We start from the raw sequence: 20503 nt of genomic DNA, 5'->3' as shown, positions 1-20503 counted from the left end.
GCAATCAACAGCATCAATATGCAAAAGAGCTAACTAGGATTACGGGTGCAAATGTGTGTCTCTGGAACAAATGACATTTTGGATTTCTCTACAAAGCTAACCATTCAAAGCTGACCTATTCAAACACTGAAAATGGGAAATTATGAGAGGAAAAGACATTGGCACAGACTACTGTGATTTCCAGTAGAAGTTTAACCAATGTAAATAGCAAATGCCACAACAAAGAGGCAGTAACAGGGCAGAAACCATCTCACTCAGCAACCACTTAATCTCTTTGCCAAGTCATAAGACATGATAGTCAAGGACAAGGACAGACTAAAATATAAATTATTTTCAAAATATTAAAGACGATAATGTTATAATCATGAGTAATACTATTCCACAAAAGAGCAAAGAACAATGGTAAGGAAAGAATCTTCAGAGTTTTGAGGTCATCTCGACAGTAATACTGTAAGGAGGATTAAAAAAATGAAAAACGGAAAGGTGTTTCTAAGCTACTATAACAAACTAATTTCATTTCTGATGACAGAACTACCTACCCCATTTGAACCCTTACAACTAACTCCTTTATATGTGGTATAGGAGGAAGTAGAAATGGCATTAAAAAAATACAAAAACAGGAAAGGCAGCTGGACCCAACCAAGTACATAAAGAAGAAATCTGTGCTGGAGATAACAATTCTGAAGGCACTGATGCATCATTCTTTAAGGTACTTGAAAGGAGGATAAGATAATGGAACAATTTCAAAAGGAAAAATAAAAGGAAAAAGTGAGCAAGAAGACATCAATAATTACTAACCTAGATATCAAATTTCTCGTTACAATAAAATCTGGGGTAAAATATTACTCTTTCCTGTTCTTTACAAACATCTGTATGATCAACGGCTTAGAAAATCTTTATGAGAATTATCAGCAATCCTCCAAACTGAATTGTCTTCACTGACATAGTCACAACTTTAATTTAAACTTTTTTTTTTATCTCCGAGACTGTACTACTGAATAAGTCTGCTTCAAGTCTCTCCCCGCTGCCATCTATACTCTCTAACAGTCAAAGTAATTTTCCTAAAGCCTAAGCTCAACTGGGTCATAGCCCCTATTCAAAAAGCTATGGGGACTCCTTACTGTCTCTGGATAATGTAGACACCGCTCTCTTGGGCAGCCAATATCCCTGGACCCAGCCTTATTCCCCAGGTGATTCCCCTTCATGTACTTTATGGTTCAATCAAAACCAACCCAGTTTCCATTCCTCATAGCAAACAGCATTGACTATCCCTGCTGACTCTTAGAAACCTTTCAGATCCCAACTCAATTCCACTTGCCACACAAAGTCCTTTCTGTAACTACCAGTGTCCTCTCAAATTACTTTGTATGCATTGATATATATGCACACCTTGTTTTTATCCCAAAGAATGATCTTCTCATATATAAGGGTGAAAATGTTGGAGGAGATCCCAAAAAGGTGGGTTTTTTTTTCTTTTGCTTTACCAATTCAAATGGTCCTTGAATATTGATGTTGTTCATTTGGGTCCAACTCTTTGTGACTCCATTTGGGGTTTTCTTGGCAGAGATAGATACTGAAGTGGTTTGCTAGTTCCTTTTCTAGCTCATTTTATAGATGAAGAAACTCTGGTAAACAGAGTTAAGTGACCTGCCCAAGGTCGCACAGTTGAACTTTTAGTCCTATTCTTCTCAAAGTTATCTGCCACTATTATGATGATGTTTGTCCTTTGTTCTCCAAAAAGACCATGACATCAGGGAGGTGACCCCATGACAAGCACATGAACTGGACTGGAGTGAGGGGGGTGCTGTGCTAAGTCAGGAACTTCACTTCTTCCTCCAGAACCATCTGGGTCCAGTGACCAGACATGAATCAGGATGAATGGTGATGGCACTGGATTCGAGGCAATCAGGGTGAAGTCACACAGCTATTAAGAGTCAAATATCTGAGGCCACATTTTAAGTCCTGCCCTCCTGACCCCTGGGCTAGTGCTCTATCCACCATACTACCTAGCTGCTCTGCTACTATTAAAAATAATTGTTGGGGTGGCTAGGTGGTGCAGTGGACAGAGCATCGGCCCTGGAGTTAGGAGTACCTGAGTTCAAATCTGGCCTCAGACACTTGATCATTACCTAGCTGTGTGGCTTGGGCAAGCTATTTAATACTATTTGCCTTGAAAAAATAAAAAAAAAAGACACTAGTCTAAGCAGAATTCAGATAGGAGAATAGAGACTCATGGATGTTAAAAGTCCTCAAGATGCTTCTCTTCACAAAAAAAAAAAATCACTATGGTGAAGACCTAGAATTACTCCGAGGATATGCAATGAGATTCATGAAGATTCAAAGCAGAATGCCTGACAATCTACTGAGGAAAAGCCAAATGAAGAATTAGTAGTGTCTGGACCAGTAATACTCAAGACATTTTACAAATTTTTATTTATTTAAGGCAATGGGGCTAAGTGACTTGCCCAAGGTCACACAGCTAGGCAATTATTAAATATATGAGACTGCATTTGAACTCAGATCCTCCTGATCCCAGGGCCGGTGCTCCATCCACTGCGCCACCTAGCTGCTCCAGTACTCAAACTTTTTGATCTCATGACCCCCTTTTATGTTCTTAAAAATTATTAAGGACTCTGATAGGCTTTTATTTACCATATTAGAAATTAAAATATTTTGCTATTATTATGAAAATAGCTTTGACCTTGTAGACCTCCTGAACAGGTCTCAGGTCTAGACTGTGACTTTAGCTACAAAAGTAAATAATTGAGTCAGAAATAACTCAGGAACCCCCCCCCCCCCCCCAGTCATCTCTTTCTCCTACAAGGAATATAAGTTAACTCCTTGACAACTCATTTTTAATGTGATAATATTGTTTTATGTTATGTTATAAATTGCACTTAGGTGCTCTGGTACAACGAACTGGATTCAGAATTCAGAGGAAGATATTGGAATATTTGGAAAATTGGAGACTCCCTCCAATGATCTCAAACTGTTTCCTGGCACAGAAACTTATCTTCTCCTAGTGATTCTTTTTTTTTCTCCTCCTAGTGATTCTTTATGGGTGCAAAGCATGGAAGCCCATGATTTACTAAAAACAAGCAAAAAGCTCCACCAACCCAGATCTTAGTTGTCATCAGTAGACAGCATTGCATTACTCTCAAAGGCTTAGGTACAGAAAGTGACATAAGAGACAGGATACACAGAGTAACAGAGAAAACAAATGGATCCACCAAGAGCTTCAATGGCACTTAGAAAATGTGAAAGAACTACAGGAAGACCTCCAGTGAAATGGAGACAATTTTCTATGGAGGATCTATAGGAGACATGAGCAAGAAGTGCACAGGCTGAGGTTTAGATGAGTTGTAATCCACACCGCTGTTCCAATGTCAACAAAATGGCAGATTCAATGAAGACTGATCAAAAAGTAGGGAGGCCCAGTTGAGGTCTGAACCCATGATCCTGCTATCACTGGGACTATAGACTAGCTAAGCATGTTTATTACTTAATAATTGACAGTATATATATCACATCTTTACTTTGTGGCGTACTTGTGAGTGTTACCTCATTTTATTGTGTAATTTCCACCCTTGGAGAGCTCCTGAAATAGGACAAATATTGGCTTTATATAATTCCTCATAAAAGTTATGCTAGAAGAGGCCAATCAATCAACAAGCATTAAAAGAATTAGGCTCCAACTGTGTACCAAGCTCTGTGAATACAAATATAGAAGTGAGACCTATCTCTGCCTTCAAAGAACTTCAATTCTTCTAATGAATAATGGATTTAGAATTAGAGGATCTAGTTTTGAAGCTAGGCTTTATCAATTGCTACACAAATGTCCTTGAAAGGGTCCAGATTTCCATTTCTCTATCTATAAAATGAAGCAATAGATCAGTTCATCTCTAAGGTCCTTCCTAATTCTATGATTCAAAGATCCTTTATAGGCCCTTCCTCTGAATTCTGTTTTCCTTCCAGTCTCTAAATCATCCCTTAGTTTCCCAATTATTTCCATCACCTTGCTCTAACCTGAGATCTAAAGACTATCCAATAAAGATAAGTCTTCCCTTTGTAAGATCACATAGTTGGAAAGTTCTCTTCATTTCCACTCTCCTGCCTAATGCAAAGATCTCCAAAGACAAAGATATTAGGGCACAGTTGAACCCTGTTTTAATGTACTATGCCTAACCTTCCCTTTGGTATTATTATTATTATTATTATTATCATCATCATCATCATCATCATCATCATCATCAGAATGTCAATACAAGAGTCCTTACAGATAATCTTGTCCTTTTTGTATTCCATTCCAACTGGAATTTGCTGTTTCTTCTTTGAACCTGTAGGACTTATTCTAACTCCAGCTTTGCATATTTTTTTTATAATTGAAAAGTCATACAAAAATCAATTGCTTTATGCTAACCACTAGGAGCTCTTGACACAAAAAAGCAGTGATATCACTTTAATATTAAAAAGAAGCAAAGGAGGAAACAGAATTCACTAGAGACCACTGTTCCCTAAAATAGATCTGCTTTTACTGCTAGGGAGAAAACTTCTCAATGGTTTCAGCCTGGGACTTTGAGACTTCCTTTCACAGTCCGAAGATAATCTGAGCCACTTCAGAAAATGGAATGAGAGAACAAAATTCCCAAGGGAGAATCCTCTCGGTGCATTCTCACATATTTTCCATAGATTTCACATAGATTTTAGAAAGTGGCATAGAGCCCACCTTTTCTTCGAGCAGCCTGCCCACGAACTACCTCCCTGACTCTCAAGGTTCCATGTTGTCAGTCTCTGCTGTAGTCAACTCCACTGGAAGATTGGACAAAGCCACCCTGAGTGAGTGTGATGGTACCATCCTGGGCCTAGACAAAAGGCACCATCTAACCAAAATAAAAGAACAGCCTCTCTCCAACTCAAGACTACCAGTGAATGGCTATAATACTACAATATTCCAGAGATTCCAGAGACACTGTCTATATTAGAGTGGAATCTCCTCTTCTAGCACAATGTAAACTCCTTGAGAGTAGGTACTGCTTCATTCTTGTCTTGGTATTTTGAGCCCTTAATAAATGCCTGTTGACTGACTGATGGATGAAATGAATTGGATTAAGGAGCCTGGAGGACAAGCCTCACCTTCCTTTTAAGGGGCAGCTAGTTGCCCAGTGGACAGCACGCTGGACCTGGAGTCAGGAAGACTGAGTTCAAATCCATCTCAGACACTTGAGAGCTGTGTGACCCTGGGCAAGTCACTTCACCCTGTCTGCCTCAGTTTCCTCAACTGTCAAATGAGTTGAAGAAGGAAATGGCAAACCACTGCAGTATCTCTGCCAAGAGAACCCCAAATATGATCATGAAAACTCCTGAAAATAGCTGAACAACCCTTCCATTTAGCCCCAAGATTCCAGAAAGTCCTAGACACAAACTATTCCCTTATTGACAAAGCCCCACATTAACAATCAACGGGGAGTGGGAACAGTTCATGAAAACCTTGGTTGGGTCTCTTCAGGGAGACCTCCCAAAGCAAATCACATAAAAACAGAGTTCTCGACCAAATCTGAAAAGATAAGAAACAGGATGAATGGGGTTCTCCTCTGTGACATGTGATTTAATAAGTTTACTATTTAACATGCTGGTCTTCTCTATAACCTTCTCCATGGAGTTGGTCAAAAAGAAATAAAAATAAAGCAAGAAAAGAGGATTTTAAAGCAAAATAGATTTTAAGCAACCCTTATAAAAATATCTCATATTCATGGAGTCATTTTAACCTTTTTCTTCCAAAGTTATTTTCAAATGTGGCCTTATGCTTTATTTTTTTTAATTGCTTCTAGATGTCTTATTTGTTGGAAGTTTGGGAAAATACAAAATTAAGAGTAAGTATCATACAGAAGGCAAAAGAGAGGAGTGTGGTGGTTGTAACAACATATGTCCATGGTGAGGAGAGCTGTTTGGGATACTTTCCCTATCTACAGATATTTCCCCAAGACCATCCCAGTTAATGACATTTTAGAGGATAAGGAACAGGTGATAGAGAGCAGATCTTTAAAGAAGATTAAAGAAAGCATCATCTCTTAGAACTAGAAGGGAATTAGAGATATCTAATCAGATTCCCTGATTTTAAAAACAGGAAACTGAGTTTAAGGAGATTAAAAAATTCTCCCCCACCATTGGAATTAATATTTGAACCCAGCTCCTGACCCCAGAATCAGTATCTTGCCTATGTCCCAAATAAAATTTACACTTTGTTATCTATTTATGAGGTGATCCAAACATTTATTAAGCACCTATTATGTACTCATAGAAAAATGAATTCAGTTGATAAAATTTATTAAGTATCTACTGTATACTGGACAGTACACTAAGCTCTGAGAAAAGACAGAAAGGTCAATGATGTTCTCTGTCCTCAAGGAACTAACAATCAAACGGGAAAGACAATATTCAAACAATTATATAAAAATAAGTTACATGCTAAATAATTTGGAAATCCAGTGACATGGGCCTCTGAGTCATTCCTCACACAAGCCAGGCCATCTTTTAGCTCAGAACGTTTTTTCTGGCTAAGCCTGGAATGCTCTCCTTCCTCATCTCCTCAGACTTCCTAGGCTTTCTTTGAGTACCACGTAAAATCCCACCTTTCCCAGGAAGCCTTTCCCTTTTCCCTTAATCCATCCCTGGATCAAAGAGTCCATGGTGTGGAACAAGATGTAAAACAACTGGAAGGGGGCTGGCTGATGAGGGGCTTTGAATGCCAAACAGCATTCTGTATTTGATCCTAGAGGTCCTAGAGGCTATGAGAAACCACTGAAATTTACTGAGTAGTAGAGAGTTCATTACTTACTGACTTTGGTTAGCAAATCAGTTAACCTCTCAATGTCTTCAGGTGACTCTCTCAGACTTATAAACTGCAGAGTAGGTGCCCTGGAGGAGGGAATTCTTCGGAGCAACGAAAGCACTGATTTCTAAGCCAAAAGGAAAAAAAAAAACCCCCGCTAATAGATGACTGGTTCTGGAAAAGATGATGTTAATAGAGTTTAAACAAGTCCTATCAACCTGAAAAAGTTAAGTTTGTCATCCAATGGAAAAAGTGATGAACTTGAGCCTGGAAGGACCTTTTATTCAGATCCCAATATGTGACCTTGGGAAAACTAAAGTTCTCTGAGTCTCAATTTTCTTATTGATAGAAAGGCTTCAATCGGAGGACCTCTAAGGTCTTTCAACACCATATCTATAATCCCATGAACTAAGTCTCACTGCTAAGACCACAGGGTAATGACTATTTTGGCTACAACTATTCTCAAATTTCAACAAATTCCAAGTTTTGAAGATAATGCAATCTGTGTCAGTTGAGGAATTATGGATATTGACCAAAGTAATAGATCCTTGCATTAGTGTATAAATTACCTAAAGATATCCATACAAAGTAATAACAGTAATCTAATTGCCAAGGAACATTTGCCAAGTAATGTTGCTGAAAACCTTCTATAATGAATATGCTATTGTATGATGGATAGGATACATACTTGAAATGGGCAGAAAATTAGAAATTCATTTACACTTTTGAGAACCATTCCTACATAGTTCAAGATATGTAATTCTAGCATAATTGTTGCCATCTGTTGCTATCTGGATTTTGCCCCCTCTATTCCCATAAAATTTCTCCCTAAAAGGTCCTCAATATGCATCAGATCAATAAATCCAATGACCTTTCTTCTTAATTCTTATTCCCCTTGACCTCTTTGAAAACTCTGACCCTGCTGACCACCCCTTTCTACTTAATATTCTTTTCCCCCTTGGTTTCTAAGGGACCATAATTTCCTACTTTTCTTCCTACATCTCAAACAGGTCCTTCTCTCTTCTCTTTCACTGACTTATCTTCCTACTGTCCTTTATACTCTTCTCCCTCCCACTGCTCTCCCTGGAAAAATCCCATTCATTAACATAGCTTCAATGATGACCTCTGAACTGATGACACAAAAATCTTTATCTTCAACCTTGACTCCCCCTACATTCTGAACTCCATACCATTATGACCTCTTAGATGTCTCATTTCAGATTCCATGTATATCAAATTTAGCTTATTATCATAACCCTTAAAAAACTTCACTGTCATATATCACTATTTCTGTTAATGATACCACCATTTATCTGATCTGTCATATTCAAAACTATGGCTTTATTTTTTATTCTTTTTTTCTACGTAAACTCTTTTATTCAGTCATTGACCAAGGATTTTGATTTAAGCATATATTGATTTTGATTCATTCTGGGCAATGTCACTTAAACCTGTCCCTTCCTTCTTTTCTTCTACTACCACCCTCATCCAGATAACTCCATCAATCATGTGTTCTTTCTCCCTCCCTGAGCCCCATCCCCAATCCTTCCTTCATCCCTCTCCCAGAATAATCCTCCTTATTGACAGATTCAATCATTGCTCAACGGCTCAAAAAGCATGAGTCATTTTCAATTTACTGCCTATTTTTTTTTTTTTAGTTTTTTTGCAAGGCAAATGGGGTTAAGTGGCTTGGCCCAGGGCCACACAGCTAGGTAATTATGAAGTGTCTGAGGCCGGATTTGAACTCAGGTACTCCTGACTCCAGGGCTGGTGCTCTATCCACTGCACCACCTAGCCGCCCCAATTTACTGCCTATTAAAATCAACTTTGTACTCCTTTGTCTAGCATTTGAATCTCTCAAAAAATCTCCATCAAAATAGTGCCCTCTCACTTTTATTTTCCCCTCCCTGTACTCTTATGTTCCAGCCAAGATGTCCCTTAAGCATGTCTTGACTTTTTTTAACTTCTGTGACATTGTCCACATTGTTTCCTATTCTTGAAAATAGCTAACATTTCTATGGCATTTACTATGGGCAAGGCATTGTGCTAAGCATTTTTATTAATAATGAATAATAAAATTATTATTTTAATTGACACCCACAGTCACCTTTGAAGATAGGTGCTATTATTATTTTTATTATTATAGTTATTATTCTTCATTTTGCAAATGAGGAAATAAAATTCAAATAGTGGTTAAGGGACTTGCTCCAGAACACCCATTTAATGACTGAGAAGGGATCTGAATCCAGGTCTTCCCGACTCCAAGTTCAGGACTATACCTATTACACAATCCTGGCTTTCAATTAGAAACCACAATTCACTCTCTACAATAGGAGTTCTTAAACTGAGGTCTGTGCATTTTTTTGATAACTGTATTTTAAGATAATTGAAATTTTACGTGCTTTAATTTTATGTATTTAAAAACAACATTCTGAGAAAGGATCCATAGGGTTCAGTAGATGACCAAAGGACAACAAAAGTTTTTTTTAAATTAAGAACTTGCTGGAGTCACTGAGCTTGGAAAAATTCTACAAGATCAAGACCTTAATGAAAATGAGATGCTTGACTTCAAAAAAAATATAAAAATATATGCTTAAATCAATTACCTATTTATGGAAATGATAGGCTATCTAGTAATTCTGGATAGGAAATATTTAGGTAAAGAATATTCAGCAAAGTTTCATTTTAGTCCTCTGAAAGTTCCAAGGTGACCATGGATTTTTGATTCTTGAAAGCAGCAGAAGCCAATAAAATGCATGATCCAAGAGGTTTGCACCAAACTGGAAAGGCTTCAAGAAAAGGCCCTGCCATGCGCCAGAAGAAACTGAGCAATTGCTAACCATGTGTGGACAGACTCATGGCAAGAGGGCTGACCAGGGTTTAGGACACAAAAAGTATCTTAGAAATCATCTAGGCCAACTCTCTCATTTTACAGATGTGGAAACTGAGGCCAATAATAGGGAGTGGCTTGCCCAAGATCAGATGAGTATTAAATAGAAAATCTAGGATTTAAACACATGTCTCTTGAGAGCAAATCCATAGCCTTTTCCATCCTCTCAAGTACAATGAAGGTTCCCTGCCTCAGTTTCCTCATCTGTAAAATGAACTAGAGAAGGAAATGGTAAGCCACTCCAATACCCTTGCCAAGAACACCCCAAATGAGGTCATGTGAAATTAGACATCACTGAAATGACTCAACAACAACAACAAAATTCATATAAAATGTTGTACTCTCCCAATAGAAGTCTTCCTTCCCTACCTAAGTCAGGACAACTTGGGTTGTCCTTCAGGTTATTTTTCCTTCCCCCAGAGAGAGCGAGTGTAAGCTCCTCGAGGGCAGGAGCTGTCTTTCATTTTCTTCCTTGTCTCTCCAGTGCTTTGAAGGCACTTAATAGATTTTTACTGAATTGAACTTTTACCAAGTGTTCCCTTACATCTCAGTTACTTGGGTTTCTCCATAGTTCTGTTGTCCAATTTATTCTTTACATTCCTAGAGTTTTTAGGTGAAGATTTTCTCCAAGAGCATCTCGTGGCTGGAGAACTAAAGAAATAGAAATAATGACGATAATGGTGATGATCATTAGCAGTCAGTGCCTACTATGAGCACAGGCAGTATGCTAAGCACTTTATAAATTTAAACTCATTTAAGCCTCAGATCAACTCCGGGTGTTAGTAAAATCCCCATTTTATAGGGATAAATAAATGAGACGAAATAAATAAGACAAATAGAAATTTGGATCCCCCCTTTTTTAACACTATAATCTCCACTCATTAGCAATTTGGAGTAAGATATTCTATAATATTGGCTAATATTCAGGTAAAAAGGTCTATTTTTCTCCATAAATCATAACCCTTATCAATAAAACCCAATAGGCAATGAAAGGAGATAAGAGCCTCAAATACACTGGTCAGCAGCTGAGGGAAGGAGATTCCTTGAAACCTTTGAAGCAGTGGAAAAATATGGGTTACTTTCAGAAATCTAAATTTACTTATTAATTCATTTCACTTAAATGAGAAATATTTGAATTCTCTAATTCCCCAATGAGCAAAGAAAGCAGTCTCAATATTATTTAGCCGGAGCTATTTATATCACAAATAATAAGAAATTAAATTGTGAAACAAATGTATTATAAAACTGAATTATATGCTGTAATCATAATCATTTTTGTAGATAATATTTCAGCAAGGAATGCTCCCTGTTTTACACACAGGAATTTCCTGACCCTACTATGTCATTTATTCCTGGCAAAGTCTATTCTTTATCTACACATATTTCTTTGTGTCTACTCAAACAGTCCAGCACTCAAACAAATGCTGCGTCAGTGTCTAACCACTAATTTAGCCTCTACATATCCTATTAAAAAATTCATTTCCTACTCAAGAAACCCAAGTCTTCTTACTATGCAATAGCAATACATCTGAATTTCCTAACATAAAAAAATGCACCAAGATCAAAGACTGAGTTGCCAGGAGTCTTACAGGTCATTCACTCTAACCCCCTCACTTTACAGATGAGCAAACTGAGGCCCAAGGTCACTCAACTGATATTAGAACTAGGATATGAACCCAGTTCCTCAGAAATTTTTCCACTTAAAAAAAGAGATTACTGAAGGCATGTTTACAAACATGACATATGAAAGACATTTACATAAAACCAACTTCAATTCTCACATATTCATTTATTCCTAACTTATATAAAAAAAAGATTACCAAAGAATACTCTCATGGTAATCCAAGTGCTAGAGAGACAAGAAAGAAAAAGAAAGACAAGGTTTCCCACCTCTTGACTATTTTCTCCTTGATCCCACAAAGAAATTCTAATAATTCTGTGTTTATGATAGCCCAGGGAAAAGATGAAACTATAATGTCAAAAATCCAGCATTATCAAATTCTTTTGCAGGAACAAGGAAAGGGAGGAATACAACATTTGTCAAAATATTTACTAAATAGCCTTGATAATTAGAAATTTTTCAAGGAACACTCAGAGAACACAAGAACAGAAATACCTCTCACACACTGTGTGTTGAAAAAGTGGAAAGGGGTGGATGGGTGGGAAGGAAGAATCAAATTCCTGTTTTAACTGGGACTTGTCCCATTGAGGGTGTTGGATAGCCACAGTTCAAACATATCTACTTCTACAGAAGGATTCACTAGCCATTAAGATTGCCTAAATGAAGCTTCAGTCCTACAGAATATTACATGATCCCCCGGATTTCTTCGCACTGATTGATGTTCAAGATTTCCCAAAGGGAAGCAGGGTTTCCCTCGATATTGATGTTGTTACATGATATATTACTGAGTACTTTGAAGAAGACTGGAATTTCCCTCTGTACAATAATCACTGGGCAGTCTGGGGTATTCCCCATCCTTTTCTAACAGTAAGTGATTGAAAATTCTCATCATAATACAACCACATCTGCCCAAATGCTTAATTATTACAAATTACAAAATCATCATCAGCAAGGTGGTGAAGTGGATAGAGTTCTGCACCTGAGGTTAGGAAGATCTGAAGGACCCTGGGCAAATCACTTAATTTCTCTTGGTTTCCTCCTCTATAAAATGGTGATAATAGCACCATGGACTTCACAGGATTGTGCTGAGGATCTAACAAGTGAACATAAAAGCTCAGGGAGGTGATGCACATTAACTGGATTTGATTGGGGGCTGTACTTAGTCCCCAGCTTCACTTTCTCCTCCAGAGCATCTGAGTCCAGTGGCCCAGATATGAATCAGGATGACTGGAGTTAGTCTTGGGTGCGAGATAGTCATAGTTAAGTGGTTTGTCAAAGGTTACACAGCTAGTAAGTGTTTGAGGCCAGATTTGAATTCAGGTCCTCCTAACTCCAGGGCTGGTGCTCTATCTACCACACCACTTAGTTGCCTTATGCAGACCCCCCCCCCATGTATGGGTCTTCCACCAATTTTCCAAAGGATTTGAGATCTTACTTGATTTGAGTTTTGATTAAGGTCTGTCCCTTGGGATTCCTCTGCTTCCTCCCAACCATCTGTTCTTTGATTCCTAATTATTTCTCTATCCATCAAACAGTTGTCTGATGTGTATGTGTGTGTGTGTGTGTGTGTGTGTGTGTGTGTGTGTGTGTGTCTATATTTTATTTCCATTGTTCACTGGTCTTGGGTGACTGACTCAAAATCCTTCTAAAATCCTGAGGGAGGGACTACATGTCCTTTCCTCCTTCCTTCTAGCTACCAGTCTTCTCATTTCATCATGAGGAAAATGGGTTTGGCCAGAGGAACTCATTTATTCTAAAGGTATGCTGGGGACTTATAAATTTGTCCCTTGATCTCTTCTATGCATGAATTCCTTATATGCCATCCTGTCAGACAGTTCATCATTGTAGAAGGGAAATTTCCAAATAACTGCAGCTTCTTCCTCTCCCTCTTCTCCACTGGATCTGTATCACATCGATGTGTGGTACAGAGAATAATCCACCATGTCATTTAAAGATATCTCATTTAAAAAGATGGAGGCATGAATTTTTTTAAAGTATTTTTTAAAAGGTAATTAGGGTTAAGTGACATGCCCAGGGTCACATAGCTACTAAGTGTCTGAGGTTGGATTTAGATCAAGTTCCTCTTGACTCCAGTGCCCGACATAATTTTTTTTAAAAAAATCATAAAATCAATTGATACCTATGGAGAGTGACTTGATTACAAATGAGGAGCTATTAATAAGCCTGGATGAAATGACAGCCAAAGGCTTTGAAATTCTCATGTGTAAAGTTAAGGAAAACAAATTTCTCCATTCAACCTGAAAGGAATCAGATGAATTTTTTGAATATTTAAAATTTAATTGAATAGAGGAGGGCAACAGTCCTTTGGAAGGAAATTGTTGCTGTATTAATTAATGTCCTTACTGTTATAAGCTTTTTTTAAGAACAATTTTTCTAGTGGGGGGGGCAAAAGTCACGGATTTGGAATCAGAAGAACTATGTTTAAATTCTGGCTCTGGCACCAGCAGGATCACTAGCTTGGACCTCAGGTTACATGATCTCTTAAATTTAATATTTAATATAAACAGAGGAAGATGACAGTTCTGTGGCTGTATAGACTCTTGTCAGGCCACTTGTAGGGTAGAGTGTTTCATCTGGGACCATTTTCTCTTTTGGAAAAGACTGACAAGCTGGAAGGTGCCCAAAGGAAGGTGATCAAACTGGCTGTATGTGGTACATGAGGATTGGCTGAAGGTATTGGGATGTTCAGCCTGGAGATGAGAAGACTGTCCACATCTTTGAAAAATTTTCTTGTGGAAGAGTGAAATGACCAATTTTGCTTGATTCCTGAAGGAAGAATGAAGAGAAATGGGTAGAAGCAGTAGAATATACCTTGATGTTGAATCAATTCCTTCCCAAAGTGGAACAAAGTGCCTTGGCAGGGCAGTAGCTTCCTTATCACTGGAGGTCTTTAAACACAGGCAACAGGAGGAGGCATACAGGGTGGAGTTTTTTTCAAGGTGGTCAAAATGATCAATGGTGTCTCTCCTGAGGCTGTGATCTAACATATAATATGTGCCAGAAAAGGAACTGCTCAATGACTAACTGCACAGAGCCATCAGATTCATCATCATCATGACTCGACTGTAAGGGTGGCTACTAAAGGCAAAAAATACCATGGGACTACATGGTTTAAAAAAAAAACACATCAAAATTAAATCCAGAATTTTCCATAAAAGAATGCTTATAAACAAATTAATTTGTTTCTTGTGTTCCACAATTATACATCACCATCCTTACTTAATGCTTCAAGTCTTACCAATTCTGAGTGGAGTCTATAATTATGATAACTAGAATGGTAACAATTTGGAATGGATAGGGAGATGGCCTTGCAATCAGGAAGATCTGGGTTCAAGTCCTGAGATTGATCTACATTCCCCTTCTCCTTCCCTATTCCCTTTATATAAAATATAAAAATCTCAAGGCTATATATTTGCAGACCAGTTTTCTAGCTATACTAATGAAAGGAAATTTCTTCATTAGACAGTCCCTACATTAATAAAATCATAGTTCTGGATCAAAATACACAACTGGTAATGTTGTTGAAGGCATTTAAATTGTAATAAGAATCCACTGGAACTGGATCTGGAAGAGACTTGGATTTGAATTCTACCTATTATTTATTACTGAGAGCTGTTAGGTGGATTCTGAATGGGGTCTGGAGTCAGGAACTGATTTCAAATTAGACCTCAGACACTTATTAGCTGTGTGAACTCTGCCTCAGTTTCCTCATTTGTAAAATAAGAATAATAACAGCACCTACATAACAGGGTTGTTGTGAGGATTAAAAGTGAGATATTATTTGCAACATTGCTTCCCAAACCTTGAATCACTATTTATTTGGCTTTTATTATTAGATATGATTAAGTCTTAACTTCTGACATTAGTTTCCTCATCTGGGGCCTTCAATACTTAACATTCCTTATCTTATAGGCTAAAATGAGAGCATAAAGAGAAAATCTTAAAGCAGCCTATGGAAACGCCAGGCACATTATTCGTGTCTGTACTGTCATATTGATTCTGTGTAATCCGTCACAGTTCTCTGTCTGGCTGATCTACCAGACTGTATGTCCATGCATTTGTTTAATATGCTAGGCTCTATTATAGGCTTGGTGTACATCAAGTAAGAGTGAAACAGTCCCTCAAACATGTTTATATAGAACTGGAAACAAAATATATCTGAGATAACTACAAAGTAATTTTTTGAGGGTGGGGAAGAGTCAGGAGCAAGCTGGGGGTCAGAGGAAAGAAAGGATTTTATAGAAGCCAGTCTTCAGCTGAACTTTAAAGCAAACTAGGGATTCTGGGAGACAGCAATGAAAAGGAAGTAGGCTACAGACTCTGGAAAGGCACAGAGACCAGACAAACACCTACTCTGGGTCAACCATGCACTGATTATAATTAAAAACAAAAACCAAAAAAAATTTAGCCTAGATAGAGTGCAGGATGGAAAGTAATACATGCCAATGTTAGAAAGGTGGGCTGAGGCCAGGCTGTCAGGGACTATAAATGGCAAAGGAATTTGCATTTCTTCCTAGAAGAATTAATAGGAAGCCCCTGTAGTTTATGGAGCAGGGGAATGACATGGTCAGACCTCTGATTTAGGAAAATCACTCTTCAAGCTGTGAGGAAGATGGATTGCAAAGGGGGGAGACTAGAGGCAGGGCTACCAATTAGCGGGCTATTGTAATAGGCCAAGGGAGAGGTGATAAGGGTCTGCGCTATGAAACAAAAATCTCGAGTCCTTGCACCAGGTTCTAGCAGAAAGGAGCATAATCTTCCCTGGATCTCTTTCCTAGATGACTCCTAGACAATCTCTAAAGCCCTGAACAGTCGGTGAGGCCAGCAATGCTCACAGCTTCCAAGGATGGACCCAAGGTAAAAAAAAAAAAAAGATAAAAAACATCCACCACCAAGAGAGAAAAAGAGTGGAAATAGACAGGGAGTCAGGAAAAAGAGGGATAGACTGAGAAGGGATGTACAGATTGTCTGACCTTAAAAGAGATTCTTTTCTGTAAAACCAGATGCGGAATCCTGCAGTACTGTTATTGTTTTAATTCAGAAGCAGATAGATATCTTGCCAACTAAGGGATTTACTGGGAAATTTCTAACAGGCTCAAGAGTTCCACCTAAACTCCTTGAATAGGTGGCAGTTGCCTTTCTTTTTAAAATTCAGATGAAATGTCCACCAGAAACTATACAGAAGAGCATCCTGAGACTTTTCCTAGCACAACCAGGATAACCCAAGAACCCACCAACCATTTCCAACTGTGTCTGGGTTAGTTCAGCACAAATCCATCACCTGATGCTAGAAAAACAATTCAAAGTCCTCACTGTATTCCATTCCCCCATGGTGGCTTCTTTGGATCACTTCTCCATAGGAAGATTAGAACTTTACATCTATCTGTGAAATTGTTCACCTCAAATATGACATGTGGATGGTAGATGATATCAAAGGAGGACCACTGAGCATCTACCCCCCCTGAGCTCCGAACACTGCCCTGCTTATAGGGTGGGTGGGAAGGTAGTAAGTGATCACTTCTATGGGGAGTGGTCTCCTTTAAGGAGCAAAGGCTTATTGGTGTTTTTTTAAAGTCTTTTGGGAGTAATAAATGAGATGAAGTACAATTCAGAGACTACTATAAGATAAGAATCTATCCCTCTTTATGTTCCATTCATATTCTATTCAGTTAATTCAACATAAATGAAAGAGAACATCAGTACAGCAAAAACAGATGAGGATTTCTGGGAGGGTGGAGTTGGGGGAGAAGTGTCAGGTAAGGAAAAAAGGAAACATTTTTGTCGCCTTTTAATCAAATCCCATCTTCCTAAAATAAGCCCTCCTCCTTGATCGACCAACCTCCTCATCTTCTCAAATACCATGGCCCTTGCCAAATACCACACACAAAGGTATACATCATTTCTTTTTCCTTTTTTTTGCACCCTTTAAATTAAGGGCATACCCTCCCAGGCCTTACTGCTATGACAAAACACGCACATCACCAAGGCTATAGGGAGACAAGTTGAAACTTCCCCATAAAAACTGTGTAGACACTTGGATTCCCAGGGTGAATATGGGATTTGGTATTTCAAAAGGTCATTCTTGGGTCTCCGCTTTGATGACTCATCTTAAATTGTTTGAATTCTTACAGACATAGTTAGTGGTTCTTATTTACATAATATCATCCACAGATCCATAAACTGACCGGCAGGAAAAGTTGCTGAGGTAGCCATGGAGACTACAGGGCTGCCTCCTCTATCCCCCTTTCCCAAGCAATGCAACATCAATGAGCTACAGACTTCTACCAGTTGTGAATAGAAAAACCACAAACCTGTTCTCTGCCTTGGTTTTTTTCCCTTTTGAAAGCATGAATCTTTACCAAGAGAACAAGATGGTGGTGATGTCAACCACACCGTGGGGAAATTCCAGAATCACTAAGAAAAAAACTATTATCCTAACTCTCTCTCTCACCCATGTTTCATTTGATGCATTACTAAAGGGGCTGCTCCTCAACCCCAGCCCTATCTCCTAGATACACATGATCTCCTAAATGGAAAGGACCTCAGAAGACCTGAATCATTTCTGTCTTGGTAGCCCCAGCACCTAGCAAAAGGCCAGACCAGATGTGTTTATGAAATGACTGTTGTGTTAAATTGATTTGAATGGGAAGAGAGAGGTTTTCAAGGTCAATTAAGCTTACAAAATTTAGGTTAGAATGAAACTTTTTTTTAAAGAACAAATTCTGGCCTCGTTTCTTCCTTTTTAAACTGTAGAGATCTGATTTTGGTTGTCCTTGGGGGTCTTGGGAAAGAGCACTATCAATAAATGAATTTGCTGTTACTCAGCCATGTTTGACCTTTTCACTACCACAGGGACATATGGTTTGGCTAAAAGAAAATGACTTTCTTAAGGGATTCTTGGAGTCCTTTGAGGTGAAATTTCAGTGAGGGACCCAAGGAGTATCTGTTCCTGGTCACTGGGTTTCATGTTTCTGTGTTGAGAGGGATTGGTCTTGAAAGATACTTATTTTACCTTTACGTGGAAGGGATTTATTTTTTACCTCGGAGAGGCATCCATGCTATGAATTAATATTTCAGACATCCTCCAAATTGGCAGAGAGAGAAAGAATTGTCTGCTATTTGGATCATACTAACAGTAGATAAGGCCCTCAGAGGGGTAAGGTTCTGAACTGAACTGTCAAGGAAGGAAACACAAAGGGTCCTAGGATAGAGCTCTAGCCCTGAAAAGTCAGCCACTCCAACAAACTGCAGGCTACCGAAGAAGCTGAACTAACTCCCACAAGCTTGTATGCTTGAATTCCCTTTTCTATACATATCAGGAGGTGCCAAAGTGAATAGAGAGAGTGAGAGCTTCAGGTCTGGAGCCGGGAAGACCTGAGTTCAAATGTGGCCTCAGATACTTAGCTGTGACCCTGGGCAAGTCACTCTACCCTGTTTGCCTCATTTTCTTCTCTGTGGATGAACTGGAGTAGGAAACTGCGAAGCATTCCACTGTCTTTGTCAAAAACTGCCCCTCCCCTCCCCCAAAAGGTCACAAATAGCTCCAGAGTTAATTGGGTTATTAATTCAATCCAATAAGCATCCCTTAATAAATTACAGCTGAATCAGCCAGGTGCTAGAGACCTGAAATTAGAAAATGACTCAATTCCTGCCTTCAGGGAGTTTGCCACCAAATGGGGAGGGGGGGGACCCCTTACTGCCTGCCCTAAGGCAGCTCGCTGAGCACAAGATTGCTGATTAGGGCCACAAAGCTCGCATTTGTCTGGGGGAAGAGCCTGACTGCAACTGGAAGTTTTACAATCGGAGCTGGGCTGTGATTGGGGAAAGGAGAAACTGAGGACAGGGCCCGGGACAAGCAGGGCACTGAAGGGAGGAGGGCTTGGGTGGCCATCCAGGCTCTGTGACCTTGGCTAAGTCCCTTGCACTTGCGGGGCCTGTGTCCGGCACCTCAAGCCTTTCGGAGCAGGGCATCTCTCTAACCCCGGGTCCTCCAGACTTGGCTTGCGAGGCTTCAAGGCCCCCCCCCCCGGGTGGCTCCCCCTCCCGGGGGCTGCCCCTCTCAGCATCCCGGCATGCGGGGTCCCCAGCTGGGGAAGATGCTGGAGGCGCCCGGGCTTCCTCCTCCTCCTCCTCCTCCTCCTCCAGCCCCTCCAGAAGGCGCCGGGCTGGGGGGGTCCTTTGGAGTCTAGAAGCGTGACCCCCGCCCCCCCGGCTGGCTGGGGGGGGCCGAGGCTCCCCGGGTGAGGAGCCCCGAGTCCTTCAGGCGCCCCCGCGCACGGCGAGCACGTGCGTGGGGCGCTCTGCAGGGCCCCCCGGCCAGCCGGACCCCGGGGCGCGCCCCCCAGGGGCGGCGGGGCCGGCCCGGGGCTCACCTGACCACGTTGGGGTGCTCGAAGGTCTCCAGGTGCCTCAGCACCGCCACCTCGCGGATGGTGGAGAGCGGCATGCCCTCCTCCCCGGTCTGCACCCGCACGCGCTTGAGCGCCACGAAGCGGCCCCCGTTCTTCAGGTCGCGGGCCTTGAACACCTTGCCGTAGGCGCCCTCGCCGATCTCGGCCACGCACTCGTACTGCTGCTCCGCGCGGCCCGGCCCGTCCTTGTCCATGCCGCCGCCGCCGCGGGGCCGGGGCCGCCGCCGCTGCTGGCCGGGCCGCGCCGCCCTGGCCCTGGCCCTGGCCCTGCGCCGCCGCCGCCGCTCCTCCTCCTCCTCCTCCTCCTCCGCCGCCGCCGCCGCCGCCGCTCCCCGCGGCTCCGGGCCCCGCGCCTGCGCCCCCGGCCCCGCGCCTCCGGCCGCCGCGCCGGCCACCGGCCTGGGCCGCTCGGGACGCCGGCCTGGCCCCGGCCCGCAGCCCGGCCTCCGCCGCCGCCGCCGCCGCGCCGAGGATGGCGGGGTCCCGGGGGAGCTCCTCAAGCCCTGGAAGACAGGAAGGGGGGAGGCTTCCAGCATCTCGGGGGGCGGCTCTCCCGGGTCCCTCCCCTCCTCCCCGCCCCCCGCACGCGGCGCCCCCCGAGGCTTTGTGCTTCTGGCCGGCCCGGCGGGGGGGGGGCTCCCCGGGCCCAGGCCGCCCTGACGACCCCCCCCGGGGGCCCCGGCGCACGCGCCGCCCCCCGCTCCCAGGCCCCCCTCGGAGGAGGAGGGCGC

General features: G+C 41.2%; 1 protein-coding gene across 1 annotated transcript in view; it reads right to left on the bottom strand.

Annotated features, from left to right (window-relative positions):
* CDK6 (cyclin dependent kinase 6) overlaps positions 1-19966 on the bottom strand; it is a 262890-nt gene extending 242924 nt beyond the window's left edge. The window contains exon 1 of the mRNA XM_074192808.1: positions 19734-19966. Coding sequence (XP_074048909.1) covers positions 19734-19966 — 233 coding nt within the window. The remainder of the gene's footprint in view (positions 1-19733) is intronic.
* Between the last annotated feature and the right edge of the window lie 537 nt (positions 19967-20503).

Source organism: Macrotis lagotis, chromosome 7 (genome assembly GCF_037893015.1).
Source record: "Macrotis lagotis isolate mMagLag1 chromosome 7, bilby.v1.9.chrom.fasta, whole genome shotgun sequence".
Classification (NCBI taxonomy): Eukaryota; Metazoa; Chordata; class Mammalia; order Peramelemorphia; family Peramelidae; genus Macrotis; species Macrotis lagotis.
The sequence above is the reverse complement of the archived record's forward strand: the minus strand, read 5'-3'. Positions and strand labels throughout refer to the sequence as shown.